The following is a 20513-nucleotide window of genomic DNA, read 5'->3' on the forward strand; positions in this document are numbered from 1 at the left end:
ATAGGTTTTTTTTTAATTCATAATTTTTAATTTAAGAATTTCTTTAAAAAACGTTTTTAAGAGTATTTAGGAATTAGAAAGAAATGAAAAAGTCTGTAAATGAATGAATGACTAAGAATTTAATTTAATTTAGTTTTATATAATTTCGTACACTATTTAAAAAATATTCACATAATTTATATATGTATATATATATAAAAATAGTCAATAAAATAAAGTCAGTCCGAATAAGATATGTAAAAAATAGAACGAAATAAAATCTTGTGACAAATTCTAAAACATAAATTTAACTAAATACAATATTTTGTTCTACATTGTTTATAAAAATTTCTAACACATTAATTACATTGAAAAATATGAAACAAAAAACTTGATTAAACCACATTGAAAACAATAAAAATAATCTGTTTTAAAAAATCAGTTTCAAAAATATAAAAATTGTCACAATCTTATCAAAGCATTTTTCTGATCATATAATTAAGAATTCCTCCATGGTTGTAATAAGTAAGATCAACTTCAGTGTCGAAACGTACAATTACTTTAAATTCTTTACCAGTATCAGTGTTGACAGTGATATTTTGTCCTGGCTGAATATCGTCTGGAATGTTAATGTCAAATTGTTCAAATCCTGTTAATCCTAATGTTTCCGCCGTATCACCTGGCAAATATTGCAATGGAATGACACCCATACCAACAAGATTGGATCTGTGGATAAAAATTATTCATTACGATTATTTATTTACTATTATTATTCATTATTTTCTTAATAATTTCAAATTAATAAATATTTTTCTTTTACCTATGAATTCTTTCGTACGATTCAGCGATTACTGCTCGGATTCCAAGAAGGAATGGTCCTTTCGCTGCCCAATCTCGAGATGAACCTGATCCATATTCTTTTCCAGCCAATACAACGAGGGGAGTATCATCTTTAATGTATTTTTCCGCCGCGTCAAAAATGTCCATCTAAAAAGCATGATTTTATTAGATATTATTCTAATAATTTACTTTTTAGGGTTCCGTACACCTACGGTGTATCGGCGGAACCCTATTGGTGAGACTCTGTTGTCCGTAGCCAAATCGTGTCCCCCCCCTAGCGGCTAAACTATTTGACCTAAAGAGCTCAAATTTGGTCCAGATATGTATTTTCACACGTAGATTACAGGAAAAATATAGCGAATGTGATTGGACGTGATGGGCATAGCGTTGTCAAGGAAATAACAAGATTTTTGGCCAAAAATGCATAAAAAGTGACCATTCCCCCCCCCCTTAACTTCTAAACTATTCGACATGGAGAGCTGAAATTTTGCATGCTGGTGTATTTTTACTCGAATATTACAGGAAAAATATAGAGAACTTGATATGTAATGATGGCCATAGCGTTGTCAAGGAAAAACTAAAAAATTTTAAAAAAAAATTTGTTTTCCCTAACTTTTACATTATTTGACCTAATGAGCTGGAAATTGGCATCCTGGTGTATTATTACAGTCTGACGACAAAAAATTTTGTTTTAAATTTTTTTTTTCAAAAAAAAAAATTTTTTTAAATTTTTTTTAGTTTAAACACGTGGCATTAAATATTTTAAGAAAGATTGAAATTTTAAGAGAATAAATGAGAGATTGTTTTCTGACTTTAATTTCTTAACTAAAAATAAAAAAAAATTGGACAAGTGCGAGTTGTACTCGCACTGCAATGGCGGGTTCCGTACACAAATATTAAAACAATACTTGCAACATTTATCGGTAATTAGTAGAATTAAAAGAAACAATTAAAAAAATATATTAAAATCATTTGATAATAAGAAATAACTAAAAAAAATTAAAGTATTGTATATCTAATATTGTAAACAATAATAAGCAGAGGAACAAAATTTTCAAAATTATAGTTCCTCTGCTTATTATTGTTTACAATATTTGATATATACAATACTTTAATTTTTTTAGTTATTCTTTTTTATCAAATGATTTTAATATATTTTTTTAATTGTTTATTTCAATTCTACCAATTGGGACGCATGATTATTCCCCAAATGTCATTTTTCCGAAATGTCATTTTACCGAACTGTACTTTTGCGAATAGTCATTTTTGCGAAAAGCCAATTTTGCGAAATGTCACTTTTGCGAATTGTCATTTTTGCGAAAAGCTATTTTTGCGAATTGTCATTTTTGCGAATGGCCATTTTTACGAATTGTCAATTTTCCGAAAAGTCATTTTTGCGAATCGCCATTTTTACGATTTGTCAATTTTTCGAAAACTCATTTTTGCGAATTGTCATTTTTACGAAAAGACATTTTTGTGAAATGTCATTTTTGCGAAAAGCCAATTTTGCGAAAAGTTATTTTTACGAATTGACATTTTTGCGAATTGTTATTTTTGCGAAATGTCATTTATGCGAATTGTCACTTTTGCGAATCGCTATTTTTACGAATCGACATTTTTACGAATTGTCATTTTTGCGAATAGTCATTTTTGCGAAAAGTTATTTTTACGAATTGTCGTTTTTGCGAATTGTCATTTTTGCGAATCGACATTTTTACGAATTATCAATTTTCCGAAAAGTCATTTTTGCGAATCGCCATTTTTACGAATTGTCAAATTTCCGAAAAGTCATTTTTGCGAATTGTCATTTTTGCGAAAAATACAATAGAAAACTTGTAGGTCTATAAATTCACTATTGTATTTTTCGCAAAAATGACGATTCGCTAAAATGACTTTTCGAAAAATTGACAATTCGTAAAAATGGCGAATCGCAAAAATAACTTTTCGGAAAATTGACAATTCGTAAAAATGTCGATTCGCAAAAATGACAGTTCGCAAAAATAGCTTTTCGCAAAAATGACAATTCGTAAAAATAACTTTTCGCAAAAATGACAATTCGTAAAAATGGCGATTCGTAAAAATAGCGATTCGCAAAAATGACATTTCTTAAAAATGACAATTCGCAAAAATGGTAATTCGTAAAAATGACTTTTCGCAAAAATGTCTTTTCGCAAAAATGACATTTCACAAAAATGTCTTTTCGTAAAAATGACAATTCGCAAAAATGACTTTTCGGAAAATTGATAATTCGTAAAAATGTCGATTCGCAAAAATGACTTTTCGGAAAATTGACAATTCGTTAAAATGGCGATTCGCAAAAATGACAATTTGCAAAAATAGCTTTTCGAAAAAATGACAATTCGCAAAAGTGACATTTCGCAAAATTGGCTTTTCGCAAAAATGAGTATTCGCAAAAGTGCAGTTCGGTAAAATGACATTTCGGAAAAATGACATTTGGGGAATAGTCATGCGCCCCCTACCAATTACCGATAAATGTTGCAAGTATTGTTTTAATATTTGTGTACGGAACCCGCCATTGCAGTGCGAGTACAACTCGCACTTGTCCAATTTTTTTACAATTAACATTATTATTTTACTTTCATCGCATTTTAGTACATTTAGTAGCAATGTTAAGTACATAATTAATTATTATTGTTTATAATGTCAGAAATTCAATTATTTCTATAAATAACAACATTCTTCAAAGAATTTAATTATTTTTATAAACAGTAAAATTTTTTGCAAAAATTTAATTATTTTCAACCAAATTTTAATAAAATTTCACGATACAATTCAATTATTTTCAAAAATTTTATTAAATCCTTTAAAGCAATTCAATTATTTTTTTAAATAGTAAAATCTTTGCAAAAATTCAATTATTTTCAATAAACTTTCACGAAAGAATTCAATTTTTTTCTTAATTCGTTATAAAATACTTCAAAAGAATTAAATTATTTTCAATACAATTTTAATAAACTTCAATAATCAAATATTTAATTATAATTATTAACAAATACGATTATTTTAAAAAGTGTAATAACTTCTTTGCTTAATTCAATTATTTTGAATTTTCAATTAAAGTTATTCAAAAAAACTACATTATTTTCAAAAAACTTTTAGAAATTCTTTAAGAGAATTTAATTATTTACAAACACTTTAATAAAATTGTTTAAAAGAGTTTAATTTTCTATCAAAAATTTTAATAATAAAATTATTAATTATTATTATTATTAACAAAATAAAAATTAGCATGGCTTCATGAGGGGAAGGTCTGCTAATACGAATCTTTGTATATTAATTGCTGATAGCATTCTTAACTATCTTGAGGGTAAAACTCAGGTTGACGTCGTTTACGCTGACAGGGTGTCTAGCGATTCGTCAATTTAAAATTCCCAGTTTTTTCCCGGGTTCTTGAATAATTTTCCCGGATATTCACAAAGGATTTAAAAACATATTTAAATGTTTATCAATAACATTATTTACGTAATTAAATATTGTTTTTATTAAATTACAATGATTAAAGTTATACAATAATTTCTAAAAACTTGACATAGAATATCAAAATTTCACTTATAAAAATTTCTCAACTTTATAATATAATTGTCAATTCAGGGGAATTTAAGAAATTTATTAAATTTTACAAAGATGTCAGAGGTTGAAGTGTAGAAAAATTTGAAAAAAATTCCGCTCGGTACATACATTATACCCTTTGAAATACTTGTAAAATTTAATTAATTTCTCAAACCATGAATTGCACATTGTAATGTTTACATAGAATTAAACTAGAATATTTAAGCTTTATTTTTACATAAGTTTCAAGAAAATCGGATGCGACGTGTTTTGAGATATTCAAAAAGGTTATCTTTCAAACTTAATTTTTTTCATAAATTCTATTATTTAAAAAAAAAAATTTCTACCATTATAAAGTTGAGAAATTTTTGTTTTAAAACCACTAATAGTAAATAAAGTTTGGCTTCAATAAATATAAGAAATAATGATTTAAAAATTGCCTTACAATGTCAATTGTTTATAAGGAGGATCGTTTTGAAATGGAATGCCCCATATTTAGTTTTAAAAAGTAAAATCTTTGCCTTTCCTATATCACAGAAGATTCTTAATTTCTTCTTATAAAATTTGTTACGTATTGTATACCTATAAATTGTTATATAAAAATAATAATAGTACAAATCCTTTAACTTTTATAATATAACGTATACTAAAGTTAGTTTTAAATAAAATTTAAGTTATTATTTTTACTACTGCTTCATACTATCAATTTACCCTTGACGATTTTGAAAAAAATTATAATTTTTTATATACATAATTCAAAAAATACCCTATAAATAGAAAATTCCCGGGTTTTTCCCGGTTTTTTGAGGTCGAACCAAATTCCCGGGTTTTTCCCGGTTTTTCCCGATTTCCCGGTTCGCTAGACACCCTGGCTGACTTTTACAAAGCATTCGATAGAGTTGATCACGGTATTCTGCTTGACAAGTTGAGTGCAATGGGGTTTTCGAATCAGTTTCTTTCGTGGATGGGGAGTTACCTCGCTGATAGATAACAATCTGTCAGGGTCAATTATGACTATTCTAACACGTTTTTAGCAATATCTGGTGTTCCTCAGGGCTCGAATCTTGGACCTCTCTTGTTTCTTTTATTTATGAATGACATTAATACAGTGTTTAAATTTTCTTGCTTTCTTTTGTTTGCCGATGATCTCAAGATGTATAAATCAATTACCTCACATGATGATTTTCTTTGTCTCCAATCTGACTTGAATAGTCTACATGTTTGGTCCACCAAAAACAATTTTTCATTAAACTTAAATAAATGTTATGTTATTTCTTTCAGTAAACGTACTATCATCTTGAGACATTGTTACGCGATTGATGGTAATGAAGTTGCCAGAGTGTCTGAGATTCGAGACCTTGGAATCCTATTATGCGAGTCTTTCTCTTTTTCACGACATGTGACTGAGACGGTAAACAAAGCATTGCGTATGCTTGGTTTTATAACAAGAAACGCGTCTTGCTTTCATAATATAACAGCCCTAAAAACATTATATTTTTGCTTGGTAAGATCTAATATTGAATTCTTATCAATTGTTTGGTCACCGTATAACCAGGTGTATTTGATCAAGCTCGAGAGAGTTCAAAATAGATTTTTAAGATTCGCAGCAAAGCAGATAGGTGTTAGATATGATCCTTATTCACATGACTATGACAACCTTCGATCTTGCTTCAAAATTATTCCTTTAATATCATCCAGATTTCTATATAATGACTTGCTTTTCTTATTTAAAATTATAAATAATATAATCAATTGCTCCCAGATCTTAGCATCAGTCAACTTTTCTGCTCCTATAAGACCATCACGGCATGTTCGGCCGTTCGCGATACCTTATTCGAGAACTTGTTATCGAGATAACTCAACTACGATAAGAATATGTAAATTAGCTAACTACCATGCGGATCAGCTGGATTTCTTTAATAATTCTTTGTCTGGTTTCGTTAGGGATCTACGTAAATTGTTCTTTATAATTATAATAATAACGCAGCCTAATGTTTACAACATCTTTATAACTGTTAATTATTTTTAGTACTTTATCGAATGGGACTCATTGCCCGTAAATGAATAAATAAATAAATAAACAAAATCGATTATATTCAATAAATTAAAGAATTTTTTTGAAAGAATTTAATTATTTTCTACCTATATTTTAATAAAATTCCTTGAATTAATTAAATTATTTTAGAAAATTGAAATATAATGCTGAGAAGAATTTAATTATCTTCAAAACAATTTTTATAAAATTTTTCAAAACAATTCAACTTTTATTTTCAAAAGTTTTGATAAAATTTTTTATAAGAATTCAATTACCTTCAATACAACTTTAATAAAATTCATCGAATGAATTTAATTTTTTTCAAAAAACAGAATAAAATTATTCACCACTATTCAATTATTTCCTAAAAATTTTAATAAAATTCAATAATAAAATTTTTAATTTTTATGGATTTGAAAGAAATTCTTTATAACAGTTTATCACTTTAAAAATTTCATTGTTTTCAGAACAATAAAAGAAATTCTTTAAAATAATTAAATTATTTTTATAGATTTATATTTATTTATATTATATTCTTCGAAAGAAATAATTACAAAATAATTAAATAATATTAAAATAATAATAAAAATATTTTTCAATGTTATTTTTTTCCTTTTTATTTTAATTTTAAGAGTTAAATGTTAAAACTAAATTAAATTTAAAAAAAAAATTTTCGAAAAGATTTGTAAATATACTGATCTTGATTTACCTCTTCGTTATTTGGAATGTAAATAGTTCTTGGTCCAGGACTGCCGATGAATTTATTTACAAGTCGAATGTTTGCAAATGTTCCTCTTGCCATAACTGCATCGTTGCCTCTGCGAGCTCCATAGGAATTAAAACCTCTTGGAGTTAATCTATTTTAAAAAAAATTATAATTAAGTAGGTATATAAAGAAAAAAATATTTAGAATATTTATGACTAACTCGTTTTGTTCCAATTTAAACCAATAATTTTTAAAATTGTTAATGTAAATTGTTAAAATTAAGTTAGTAAAACTTAAAAAAGTAATAAATTATATAATATTGATTGTAATATTTAAATTTAATTTAATTCTGAAATGTGAAAGAAATTATAAATTAATTTCAAAATGATGAGAAAAATTAAAGTTACATGTAATTTTAAAACAATAATTTAATAAAAATTAATTGTAGAAAAACAAAATCAATACAAACCCGCGACCCAATAAATATCTCGCAGCCGGTGAATTGCGAGCAATACTTCCAGCAGGACTAATGTGATCAGTTGTTACCGAATCTCCCAAATTCAAAAGAACTCTAGCTTTTATCAATGGTTTATGCTTTGGCAGTTCCTGAAAATAATGAAAGAAAAACAATTTACGTAATGAAAAATATTAGCATAAAGGCGTAAATATATAAATAATTTTCTTTGAGTTCAATTTCTTTTATCTCACGTTGATTACAATTATTTTACCTTGGTGAGATTCTCAAAGTAAGGTGGATTTTTTATGTAAGTAGAATCAGAATCCCAGGGATACAGTTGGCTTTCAGGTGCTTTTAAGCTTCGCCAGGTGTTGCTACCTTTCTCGAGTCGACTATAGACTTCCTTAAACATTGCCGGAATAACATATCTCTGTTCAACAGCATGAATTTCTGCCCTCGTTGGCCATATATCTCGCAAATAAATGTTAGTTCCATCGGATCTACGACCTGAATTTCAAAAATAAATTACTAATTATTGAATTTATTTTATTAGCATTTACGAAATATTTATTTTACACAAAAAAATGTGTAATAAAATAGTAAATTAAATTATTACTTAAATAATAAAACAACTCGTAATACAATAATAATAATAACAATTTTAATTGAATTCTTCGACAGAATTTAAATATTTTCAAACATTTTAATAAAAATTGTGGAAAGGATTCTTACATTTATCAAAATTTAAATAAAATTATTAGCCAAAATTCAATTATTTTCCAAAATTTCAATAAAATTCTTCGAAACAATTAAATTAATTTCAAAAATTTTAATAAAATTCTATGTAAGAATTTGATTATTTTAGATTTAAAATTATAAAAGTTACAAAAACAACAACACATATTTAACAAAAATGCAATCTTTTAAAAAAGTATCACAAAACTTATTTTCTAAATCTGAATTAGTAAAAATGTAAACTATAATTATAACAAAAATTATATGAAATTTCTAAAAATACATTGTTGAATTCCACATAGAACAAGACATTTAAATAAATAAAATCCACTTTTCTTTATAAAATAAATGACATTAATCGTCGTCGTATATTACATTAATAATAATTAATTTTTCTACAATAATTTATAATGAACTATTTTTATGTTTTTGAAAGTAAAAATAAATTATGATTTTCAATTCAAACCAATTTTGTTTAATTATTTTCTTTAATTATCGAATATTTAAAACATTAAATTAGAATTTCATTAATTTTAAAATTCGAAAAACATTAAAAGAAAAAAATTATCGAAAAACTTAGGAAACAAAAAAGCAAACGAAAACAACTAACTTTAAAGTTTTCTTATTTTTAAATAAAAATATATTAAATATTTTATTTTTTGTCTCTAAATCTAACGGTTTTCCTTTTTTAATAATTGAAATTTGGATTTTATTTTATTAAATAATAATAACAATTAATAATAACATTTAATAATAATAACAATGATTTTCTAATTTCAAAAGTATACTTTCAATTATATAATTCATTGAAATAAATTGGTATTTTTTGAATTCCTCTTCAATTTCCGCAAAATTTAAAATAAATGAGTTTGCACAAATTAGAAGGGAAAGTTTGTTTTTTACCCAAGGGATCTTTTTCAAAGTCAATGTCAACAGTTCCGGCAATAGCATAAGCAATTACTAGTAAAGGCGATGCCAGGTAGTTTGCCCTTGTATTAGGATGAATTCTTCCTTCAAAATTACGATTGCCAGAGAGGACTCCACAACAAACGAGTTCATTCTATTCAAAATAATATTGTTAAAGCATAAATGACACTGGATTACTCGAGACCCCCAGCAAGAAAGTCACAAATCTCTCAAAGAATATTTATTTGACGAGTAGTACACTCCGAAAAAGAAATATTTTGTTTTTCAATATAAAGAATAGAAAATAATTGTTTAAATATTTTCATTAATTTAGAGAAAAAAAAGATCCTAAAAATATCTTAATTCTTTAGCAGTTTAAAAAAATACCTTCTCTATTGCTTCGACTATTGGCTCAGTGAGTGGTCCACTGTTTCCAATACAGGTCATACATCCGTAACCCACAATTTCAAAACCTAATTTTGTAAGTGCAGGACATACTCCACTCTCTTTTAGATAATAAGTCACCACCCCTGAACCAGGTGAGAGAGATGTTTTTATGTAAGGTGCGACGCTGAGCCCTGCTTCCACTGCCTTTTTCGCAAGGAGACCTAAAATAGACAAAATAACATTTAACAAACAAAATAAAAAAAAATCGAAATTTCAATAAAGAAGACTGGCTTGTTATTTCCTTTGATCATGTTTGCAATAAAAATCACAAATATTATAGGTCAAAGAATAATTAGGTAATTTATCTCCACGCGGTATTCAATTTATTATTATTATTATTAGGTATTATTATTATTATTATTATTATTATTATTATTATTATTATTATTATTATTATTATTATTATTATTATTATTATTATTATTATTATTATTATTATTATGCAAATTACAAACATTTTATTTTGAAATATCTACTTCAGTTTTGGAATAATTTCAGACTCAAAATTAAAAAAAATTAACTGAGTTTAATAACATTTTTGGAGAGAATTCAATTATTTTTTGAAATTTTAATCCTCGGAGAACACATGGGGTCTTTTAGACTCCATGTTCCATTTTTAATAAGGATTTTCAAGTATACAGTCTTATTTCACAGAGTTTAAACTATACTTAAAAAAATTCTTCAGTTTCATCAGAATAACAGTTCAAAATCGGTTGAGCTTTGAAAAATGATCTAAAAAAGAGGTGTGTTCTCAGAGGTTTAATAAAATTCTTTATTAAAATTCAATTATTTCAATACAATTTTAATTGAATTCTTCGACAGAATTTAAATATTTTCAAACATTTTAATAAAAATTATGGAAAGGATTCTTACATTTATCAAAATTTTAATAAAATTATTAGCCAAAATTCAATTATTTTCCAAAATTTCAATAAAATTCTTCGAAACAATTAAATTAATTTCAAAAATTTTAATAAAATTCTATGTAAGAATTTGATTATTTTAGATTTAAAATTATAAAAGTTACAAAAACAACAACACATATTTAACAAAAATGCAATCTTTTAAAAAAGTATCACAAAACTTATTCTCTAAATCTGAATTAGTAAAAATGTAAACTATAATTAGAACAAAAATTATATGAAATTTCTATAAATACATTGTTGAATTCCACATAGAACAAAACATTTAAATAAATAAAATCCACTTTTCTTTATAAAATAAATGACATTAATCGTCGTCGTATATTGCATTAATAATAATTAATTTTTCTACAATAATTTATAATGAACTATTTTTATGTTTTTGAAAGTAAAAATAAATTATGATTTTCAATTCAAACCAATTTTGTTTAATTATTTTCTTTAATTATCGAATATTTAAAACATTAAATTAGAATTTCATTAATTTTAAAATTCGAAAAACATTAATAGAAAAAAATTATCGAAAAACTTAGGAAACAAAAAAGCAAACGAAAACAACTAACTTTAAAGTTTTCTTATTTTTAAATAAAAATATATTAAATATTTTATTTTTGGTCTCTAAATCTAACGGTTTTCCTTTTTTAATAATTGAAATTTGGATTTTATTTTATTTTTATTAAAAATGAGAAAAATATGAAAAATTGTGGATTTAAGAATTTTGTAAAATAACAAATTTTACGCATAGAATTATAAGTTTCAGTGAAAATAATGTATTTAGCCAGGTAATAAATTCTATGTAAGAGAATGAAAATGCAAAAAGATGAAACATTAGATAGGCGGTGTTAGGATTTAGAATTACCTGCACCAAGCATAACGCTCGGGTTACTTGTATTTGTACAGCTAGTAATAGCTGCAATGACCACAGACCCATGTTTCAATTTGTATTCTTTTCCTTCAAATTCAAAAGTCCCTTCAGCTTGCAATTTTTCCCGAGGTATACCAAAACCCTTGAATCCTACCTGAAAATATAATACAAAAAAATAATTAACGTTCTTCAATATAGATACGAAATTTTAAGAAAATAAATTTTCCACAAATAACTGAAATACTAAAATTGAATATAAAAATTAAATGAATTAAATATTTTCCTTCCGTAAATGAAACATAAATAAAATTGTTTTATTTTACTTATTATTTAAAAAAAATCCATAAATAGAAAAAATTATTTTCTGGAGTAAAAAAATTGTAAACTCAATAATAGAATTTATGAATTTGATCGCATTATTTTTTAAATAGACGGAATGTTTAATAAATTAGTGCAGGTGCAGTTTGTATACAGAAAAAGATAAATATGATGAAGTATATAAAATTTGAGGACGATTAAACAGTTCCTTTTGCTTGTCAATTACAATATTACTTACTGAGCAATCGTTGAAAGAAATTCTAAATACCAAAGAATTCATTGCGACATTGACTTTTGCAAATTCTATACAATTACAAGATTTTTTTGCCGAAGAGGCGTTATAATTATTTGAGTTTATTAAACTCTATAGATAAGAAAAAAAATATTAATTTGCAAAATTCCAATGTTTAAAGCTCAGTCACTTTTCAATGAAAATTAAAAGAAATTTTATTAATAATTAATTGTTTTAAATAATTAATTAATATTAATTAATTAACTAAAATAAAAAATAAGTAATATTATTATAACAATCGCAATCTAATTTATTGTATAATAAATAAATAATAAATAGGGGAGAGTGAGGCAAACTGTCCAGGTGTCAATATCTCCGAAATGGCGAAATTGTCAAAAGTGTCGTTTAGAAATTTGAAACAACCATGTGTAGTATACCTAATTTTTAGTTTGACATTTTTTACTTTTGTTTGTGCAACGCTGGGGGCAAAAGTTTTTTTTTAGATTTTTTAGTACTTTTACGAACTTGTTCTTAAGGAAATTCTGAGGAAATCGTGTAATATTTCCAAATATTAGGTCTTAGGTTTTGAAGGTACACACCTCAGGAATAATTACCACCAAAAACTTTGATGAATTTGCAAAGTGTTTTTTTAAAACTAATATTAATTTTCAAAATAAGACTGTGGGGCAAACCGGTTTGCCCCATGGGGGTGGCTGGTTTACCCCAGGAGGTGGGTTAACACAGCAACTAAATAATAAAAGATTAAGTATAGGTGTCTCTGGGAAAAAGTTGCGCAAATAAATGATCTTTCAAACAAGCCATCAAAAAATGAAATCGGTTGATTCATTTAGTCACAAGAGTAAAAAAAAAACCGTTAGTATGGCCGGTTTACCCCACTATCCCCTAGAAATAAATAATAATAATAATAATAATAATAATAATAACAACGATAATAATAAATAAATTTAAAATTATAATTTTGTGAATAATATTGAATATAGTTAAATTTGTTAAATAATAAAATTTATTTGTTAGCAATTTGTAAAGAAAATGAATTAAAATTAAAACCACCATAATTGAAACAAAAATTTTAATCGAATTTGAAATAATGAAAAATCTCGAGAGTGAATACTCAAGGGTAATTTAAAAATTTGTTTACAAAGTGTACTCTTATAACACACTGAAAATTGTGTTGTTACGAAAAGTTGAGTTATTGCGACCAAAGAAAATTGAAATTAGCCACTGTAAATCCTAACTGAAAATATTGTAAAGAGGGATTTTTGTTAAACCATTTTAGATCCTCAAAGATAATTCGCCAAAAAGGTGGCTCATAAAACGTTGCAGATGTGCCTAAAATCTGCAAGGTCAAAATTTGAAAAATTTTACCTGACTAAAGCCTTAAGACCCTTAAAACTACTGTAAAATCTTATTGCACTCTTCTATAGCTACTAATTTATCTATAAATATCAATTTTCTCAACACAAAATTATTTTCAACTGTCATTTTCCAAATTCCATTCGTCCTGGTCCTGAATAATTTCCAAAACTTTTGACAATATTTGAAAGGCAATAATAGAAAAACAAAATAAAGGCAAAAAAAAAATGTAAAAATAAAAGCAAAAGCAAAAATAAAAAAAGCAACAAAACCAAAATAGTAATTATTCAATTACAAAATCGTAAATTATTAACTAAATTTTAATATACTTAAAATATTTTTATTATTAAATTAGATTAAAATTCCATTTATATAATTATTGTCGAAAAAAAATTGAGAAACAATTTTAAAGGTTTCGAATAATTAAAGCAATGCAAATCAAAGAAAAAACTCGATTGCAAAATAATTAGACGAAAACTTACACGGAAATTGAGTGCAAGTCAGTAACAACGAAATAATGTGTGAGATGTGCAAAATAAAAAGGATGCGACATCAGCAATTTTTGTTAAGCACACCTCCACCACTTTTCAAATGCAAAGACAGTTCTCGTGTATTCTTCTTTGAGAAAGGTCCAACATTTTAGTGCAAGAGTTAAAAAATTAATTGGTATGAAAACAAAAATTTCTTATTTCATTCAACTTTAATATTTTTAAAAATTTTAATAATTCAATTATTTTGATTAATTTTTGTAAACTAATAAATTATTTCATTTCATTATTAAAAAAATTTATAAAAAAAAATTTAATAAATTTATAATTATTATATAATAATAGCAATATTAATAATTAAATTATATAATAATGACAACAATAATAATTGGCAATCTAATTTTCATTTCCATAAGATTATTTAAATTTTTTTGCAAATTTACATTTTATATTTTTTTCCGATTTTGAGAAAGTATTGCAAAAATTTATTTAAACTGATAAAATTGATGTAACGACTATTTTCAACAGCGGTAGAATGTGTTTATATACAAGAAAATAAGAAAAACAATTTAAGACAATTTGACCTTAGAGTCAATAACTTTTAATAATAGTGAATAATTTTTAAACGTAAATTTATTCAAAAAGTTTCACTATTAAGAAATCTGCTAAAATTGAAATAAAAATGTAAAAATTTTCAATTACAAAAAAAATAAAAAATTTCAAACAAATTGTTTTTCTGAATTTACAAATTTATCTCTAACGATGTCATATTTTTGGCCATTCTTAAATATTAGAGAATCAATATTAATTTACTTTAAATGATTATTTAATGAGCAAAGATTTTTGAATAAGAAAAGAAAAAAAGAGATTACATCCCTATTTTCTTAAGTAGATTTTAATTATTACTTTTATCTCTCAACTTTCTCAAATTTTACAACGATTCTTTTTTGAAAATGTAAATTCCTCTGCAATGACATTTATTCTATTAATATTCCAATTATAATTTGAAAAAAATTCTTACGAAACTTGACGAAACTACTGCTTGGCAAAAAACAGAGGAAGGAGAATTGAATTTCACAAAAGTAGTTTGCTCAGTGAATTAAAAAAAAAGATTTTTTCGCAACAAATGCAACTTGTAAGTAATAAGATTCTTCCAAGTATTTGAAACGTTCACTGGGAATTAAAAATCGATAGAAAATTCATAACTTGATGAAATTAAAATCAATTATTGAGTTTTTAATTTTTTAAATATTGAAATTGGAAAATTTGAATTGTAAAATTAAAATTAAAATTAAAAATAAAATTAGAAATGAAAAATGTCTATTTTTAAGAATTATATTCTTGAATTTCAAATAACGGTAATTTTAAATTAAGTATTTAATATTTAATAATATTAATATAAGAATCTAATATTTATAATATGAAAATTGTTATTGCAAATGTCAATTTCTGTAAGATTTTAAATAATCTGTAAACAATTAATAGCAAACAAAAAAAATTCTAAATCTGCAAAAATTTAGAGGCAGGACCAAAATGAAAATTCGCCGCAGGTACAAAATTTTCTCAACCAATCAATGAATGAAGGAACAATCGAGGGTGAGTTCCTCGAATTCAGGAAGGGGAAACGTGACCCTCAACTATAAAAGGGCCCTACTCTTGGTCCCATTTGTCATTACTTTACTTCCGAGTTACCTGTAAACTTCAAGTCTCTAACATCATCGTCTCAAACAAGTTTTTGCATATCTCTCAAAATTTTCCTGTGAATATCAAGTTTTTTTTCAAATTTCTTCTCAAGTGATTATTGTGATTGCAAATTATTTCTAAATTTATTTTCGGAAAAATTAATTTAAGAAAAGTGGTAAATTTTCGAATTTTTGTTTTCGTGTAGTTTGAAAAAGAACAATTTTTTCTAAATTGTGTGAAATAATTTATAGAAATTGAAAGAAAATTTAAATTTTATAAGATTTTTCTTTTCCTCAAAGGAGGGGTCAATGTCGGGTGTAATCTCGTCCGGTGCGATAAATCAATGTTCTCACCGGGTAGGATTCATCCAAACATCCACTCCTTTTCAACAAAAAAGAAAGACTATCATCATCATCATCATCATCATCAACATCCAAGAATCATCGATAATTCTTCCAGTCATAGGCGTAGTATCGATCTAGTGGCACGATGCACTTTAAAATTGTGACTAGATCGAAATACTCGTCCCTGACTTGAAAGAAAAACCAGCGCAACCAGGATTTGCAGAGAGAAAGAAATTACAAGAAAAAAAACTACTTGTCCTATTTGTTTTTCTTTGGTGATCTAACTGTATGGAGAAATCAGGCCATAAAGCTAGGTTAACAAAGTAGAATGAATATTGGACTAATCATCGTTAATTTTTCATCTTCAATCAAGGATTTTCTTTTTTTTTTGGCGTACAAGAAGAAAGGAGAAACTAATAAGGTTACGGGGTTGAAAGGAACTATTGCAGTGATGTGTTTTATTATTTTCATATCACAGCAGTAGTTACCAATAACCCTGTTATCCAAAAATCAACATTATCAACGATTTTTAATTTTTTTTTGGTTAATTTTTTGGAGGCAAAGTGCAAAATGCGATGAACGATACCTTGATGACGTTATTATAATTTTTTTCGTCACTGGGTATTGTTCGTCCCATATGTGTACTGAAAATACTTCAAGAACCATTTTAATTGTTCATTTCAGTGATTGTAAATTATTTTCAGGTTTAAAATTTTAATCCTTTTTTTAATAATTTTTAAGGACTCACCTTGCTTGTGAGACAGGCGGTAAAATCATTTTTCATATTCGTCACCGAGACGCGATCGTGAGGTCTCTTGGGACCGCTGACACTGGAGACGACAGTTCCGAGGTCGAGAGTCACCACTTCCGAAAAAACAGGATCCTGAGTTGAATTGTCATAATTTCGCAGCATATAAACCGATTCCAAGTATTTCGTTATTCTTTCAATGTGTTCGTCAGATCGGCCTGCAAATAATTATTTTCAATATAAATATTTCAATTTCAAAAATTTCGCGAAACATAAAAAAATCGAAAATAAAATTATTATTCCAAATTTATAATTAAATTCTAATTATTTTATTTTAAATAATATTATTAAATACTAATAAATATTAATTGAATTGAAAATAAAAAAGAAGAGAGAAAAAAATTGAATCTATTAATAACATTTTCCCGCGGTTTTTCTTTTCCTTTTGTATAGGAGTAGGAAATATTTATTCTCACCAGTTTGTTCCAGGTAGTCGAGAGTTTGTTTATCAACAGGGAAGAAACCAACTGTTGCTCCATACTCGGGACACATATTGGAAATCGTTGCTCTATCAGCGATGCTTAATTGAGCAACGCCAGGGCCAAAGAACTCGACAAACTTTCCAACAACTCCCAGTTGACGTAAATTCTACAAAATTATTATCCTTTTAGTACAATTCGAAACTTTTCAAAACTAATTAAACTATTCGCACTTTGAACAAAATTATTCTCAAGCAAATTTAAAATTTCTTTACAATAAAATTTCATCTAATCATATTATTTACTTTGTTGCTCAAATTGTTCAAAGATTATTTTAATTTTCACCAAAAAAGTAAAAAAACAAGTTGTTTATTTAGAAAAATATTATCTTAATATTTTAATAAATAAACTAAATAAAATTTTCATTTTTTAAAATAAGCAAATAGTGAATTATTACATTATTATTATTTTATAGTTTTTGATTAGTATTTTGAAACCTGTGAAGTACCTTTGTTATGGTCAGAACAAGGTCGGTCGATGTGACGTAGGGATTCAAATATCCCACTAATTTGTATCCAACAACTTTTGGGAGTAACATGGAAGTTGCTTGACCAAGCATCACGGCTTCGGCTTCGATTCCACCAACACCCCAACCTAAAACTCCAAGGCCGTTAATCATCGTTGTATGAGAATCCGTGCCAACAACACTGTCCGGATAGAGAAAACCATCTTTGTCGAAAACAACTCGTGCCAAATATTCCAAATTCACTTGATGAACAATTCCACTTCCTGGCGGTACAATTAACATATTGTGAAGAGCTCTCGCACCCCATTTCAAAAATATAAATCTCTCGCGATTCCTGTCGAATTCTAATTCCTCATTTTTCTTCAATGCGTCTCCACTGAAAAAAAAATTTTTTTTTAAATACAGAAAAGTCATAGAATTTATTCTTTTTAAGAAATTCAAATTAAATATTTTAAATAAACAAAAAAATATTAAATAAATAAAAAATATAAATTAAAGGATAATTAAAATAAATGAATTGGTGTTTAAAATAAATTAATCTCTAAATATTGAAAAGAAATTATATTTTTACATAATAATAATTGCATATTTGGAAAATTGGTAAATAAAGTTAATTAAAATTTATATTAATATTTATGAAAACAATTGAATTTTTCCAAAGAATGTTCTCGAAATTTTTGCAAAAAATAAGAATTCTTGTAAAGAATTTTATTACAATTTTTGAAAATAATTGAAATGTTTTAAAGAATTAAACAATTTAATTAATTTCCGTAAGTAATTAAGTTTTTTTTGAAGAATTTCTTTAAATTTCTTAAAAATAGTATATTTTTTTTATAATTATACATAATTAAAAATTTTGAAAATAATTGAAATTCACAAAATTTTTAAGAATTTTATCAACATTTTAGGAAATAAATTATTTGAACTCTTTTGAAAAATTTCATTAAAATTTTTTTAAAATAATTGAATTCTTTCGAGAAATTTTACTGAAATTATTCTGAAAATAATTGAATTCTTTCAAAGAATATTATTTATAAGAATAATTGGATTCTTGCTACAAATATTTTCAAAATGATTGAAAATAATAAATAAGAGTATTTAATTATGCACTTAATAAGTGAATTTAAAAAATCTTAAATCTGCAATTATATAAAATTTTTTAAATATATTAAACTGGTGTTTAATATAGATTAATAATTAAATATTGAAAATAAATTATACCTTCTGCTAAAGTCAACTTGTACAGAATGATCGATAACCAAATCTGAAGGACAAATGGGATTTATTTTATCTGGATCGCCTCCTAGATTTTTTACAGCATCTCTCATAGCAGCAAAATCAACAACTGCTGGTACCCCCGTCAAATCCTGATAAAAAAAATTAAATTCATTAATAGTCTAGACAAGTAGACTTAAATGACATAATTAATTATTTCAGTCTATGCATTTCGGTTTTATATTATAATTAAAATAATTTAAAAACTAGTTTCTTTTTTAAAATTGATGCATACTTGTAGAATGACTCTAGCTGGTTTAAATGCAACTTCAACGCCTTCATCAATTGTCTGATTCTCCTCCCAATTTAGAATTTTCTCTACATCCTGTTTTTTCACCTGAAAATCATCGCAATTTCGAACGGCGCTCTCCAAAAGAACTCTAATTGAAAACGGCAGCCGTTCTGTAATAAGTATTTAATTAGGTTATTTTTGTGAAAGTCAACAACGGTCAATGCGATTTGAATTTCAAAATACGTGAATTCTAAAAAAAGGCACTTTACCATATTTTTCTCCAAAACGTGTCAAGTCATAAAATTGACGTGTTTCTTTCCCAAAACTAACGCTCTTCAATAGCTCCTTATAAAGGCTTGGTTCTATAATAGAAAAAAAAAACAATAATTAAAAGCAATTACAGTTAAATAATGGAAAAATATAAAAAATATTTCCCTACAGAAAATTATAAAAATAGAGCTAAATAATTAAGAATAATAAATAATAATAAATACATTTATAAACATAGTGAAATTAATTAATTATCCACTGAATATGCAAAAAAATACAAATTCATTCAGTTGTTTTGTTTTTTATAAATAACTGTAAAGCGTAATAATAAAAATATTTCCTTTCAATCGAGACTTGAAGGTCAAATGTTGAAATTCATTATAGAAGAAAACCTAACGTATTTCACTTGACTTTATTATATTTAGAATAAAATTAAAATTCACTAAAAACTAAATAATTTTCAATTTTTCTTTTATTTTTCCCCCTTACGGTTAATTTATGTTTTGAATGAAGAAATGAATTAAATTTGTTTTGAAAATAAAGACAAAAGTTATTTCTAAATAATGTATAATATAGAATTGATTACTGATAATTTGAGTGAAATGAAAATATCTCGTGACTCATAAAAAAATACATGTTTTAATGTGAAATAAAAAAAAGTTATTCGGGCGAATGAAGCGAATGCAAAGTGTTACACTTTCTCGGGATTTTTTTTCATAAACAATTGTTAAAAATTATAAGTTATACAGTCTCTTGAAATATAGTATTGTAATTGAATTATTGTTAAAAGGAAATATTAACAAAGTGTTCATTCAGCAAGAAAGTTAATTTAAAGTGAGAGTAAACAAAATCCGTGTACAACACTTACCTGCCATTATTGTCACTGAAGAAGTCACGTCCACCAGTTCCACTAGGTGTCTTTTAAGAACGTACTAGAAGCTTTACTGCTTTAGGCTATTTAGATTAACATATATTTTGAAAGATTTTAACAATATTCTGCTCCTGATAATTATGTTCTTGTGATGTAATTACGATCATTCGATGGAATGTTCCACTGCTTATGTGCTGACAAAGAACTTTG

At 25.7% G+C, this 20513-nt stretch overlaps 1 protein-coding gene across 1 annotated transcript; it reads right to left on the reverse strand.

Annotated features, from left to right (window-relative positions):
• Positions 1-5: 5 nt before the first annotated feature.
• LOC122498903 (cytoplasmic aconitate hydratase-like) lies at positions 6-20446 on the reverse strand. Its single transcript, XM_043606899.1, has 15 exons — positions 20301-20446; positions 19432-19524; positions 19166-19332; positions 18877-19022; positions 17638-18031; positions 17127-17298; positions 16651-16868; positions 11458-11617; positions 9616-9836; positions 9226-9382; positions 7859-8094; positions 7600-7736; positions 7134-7281; positions 800-966; positions 6-705 (listed from the first exon to the last, which is right to left on the reverse strand). Exons 1-15 carry the CDS (start codon positions 20305-20307, stop codon positions 453-455), a joined length of 2676 nt encoding a protein of 891 aa, XP_043462834.1. The 5' UTR covers positions 20308-20446; the 3' UTR covers positions 6-452.
• Positions 20447-20513: the final 67 nt, after the last annotated feature.

This window comes from Leptopilina heterotoma, unplaced genomic scaffold (assembly GCF_015476425.1).
Source record: "Leptopilina heterotoma isolate Lh14 unplaced genomic scaffold, ASM1547642v1 Lhet_161, whole genome shotgun sequence".
In the NCBI taxonomy this organism is placed as follows: Eukaryota; Metazoa; Arthropoda; class Insecta; order Hymenoptera; family Figitidae; genus Leptopilina; species Leptopilina heterotoma.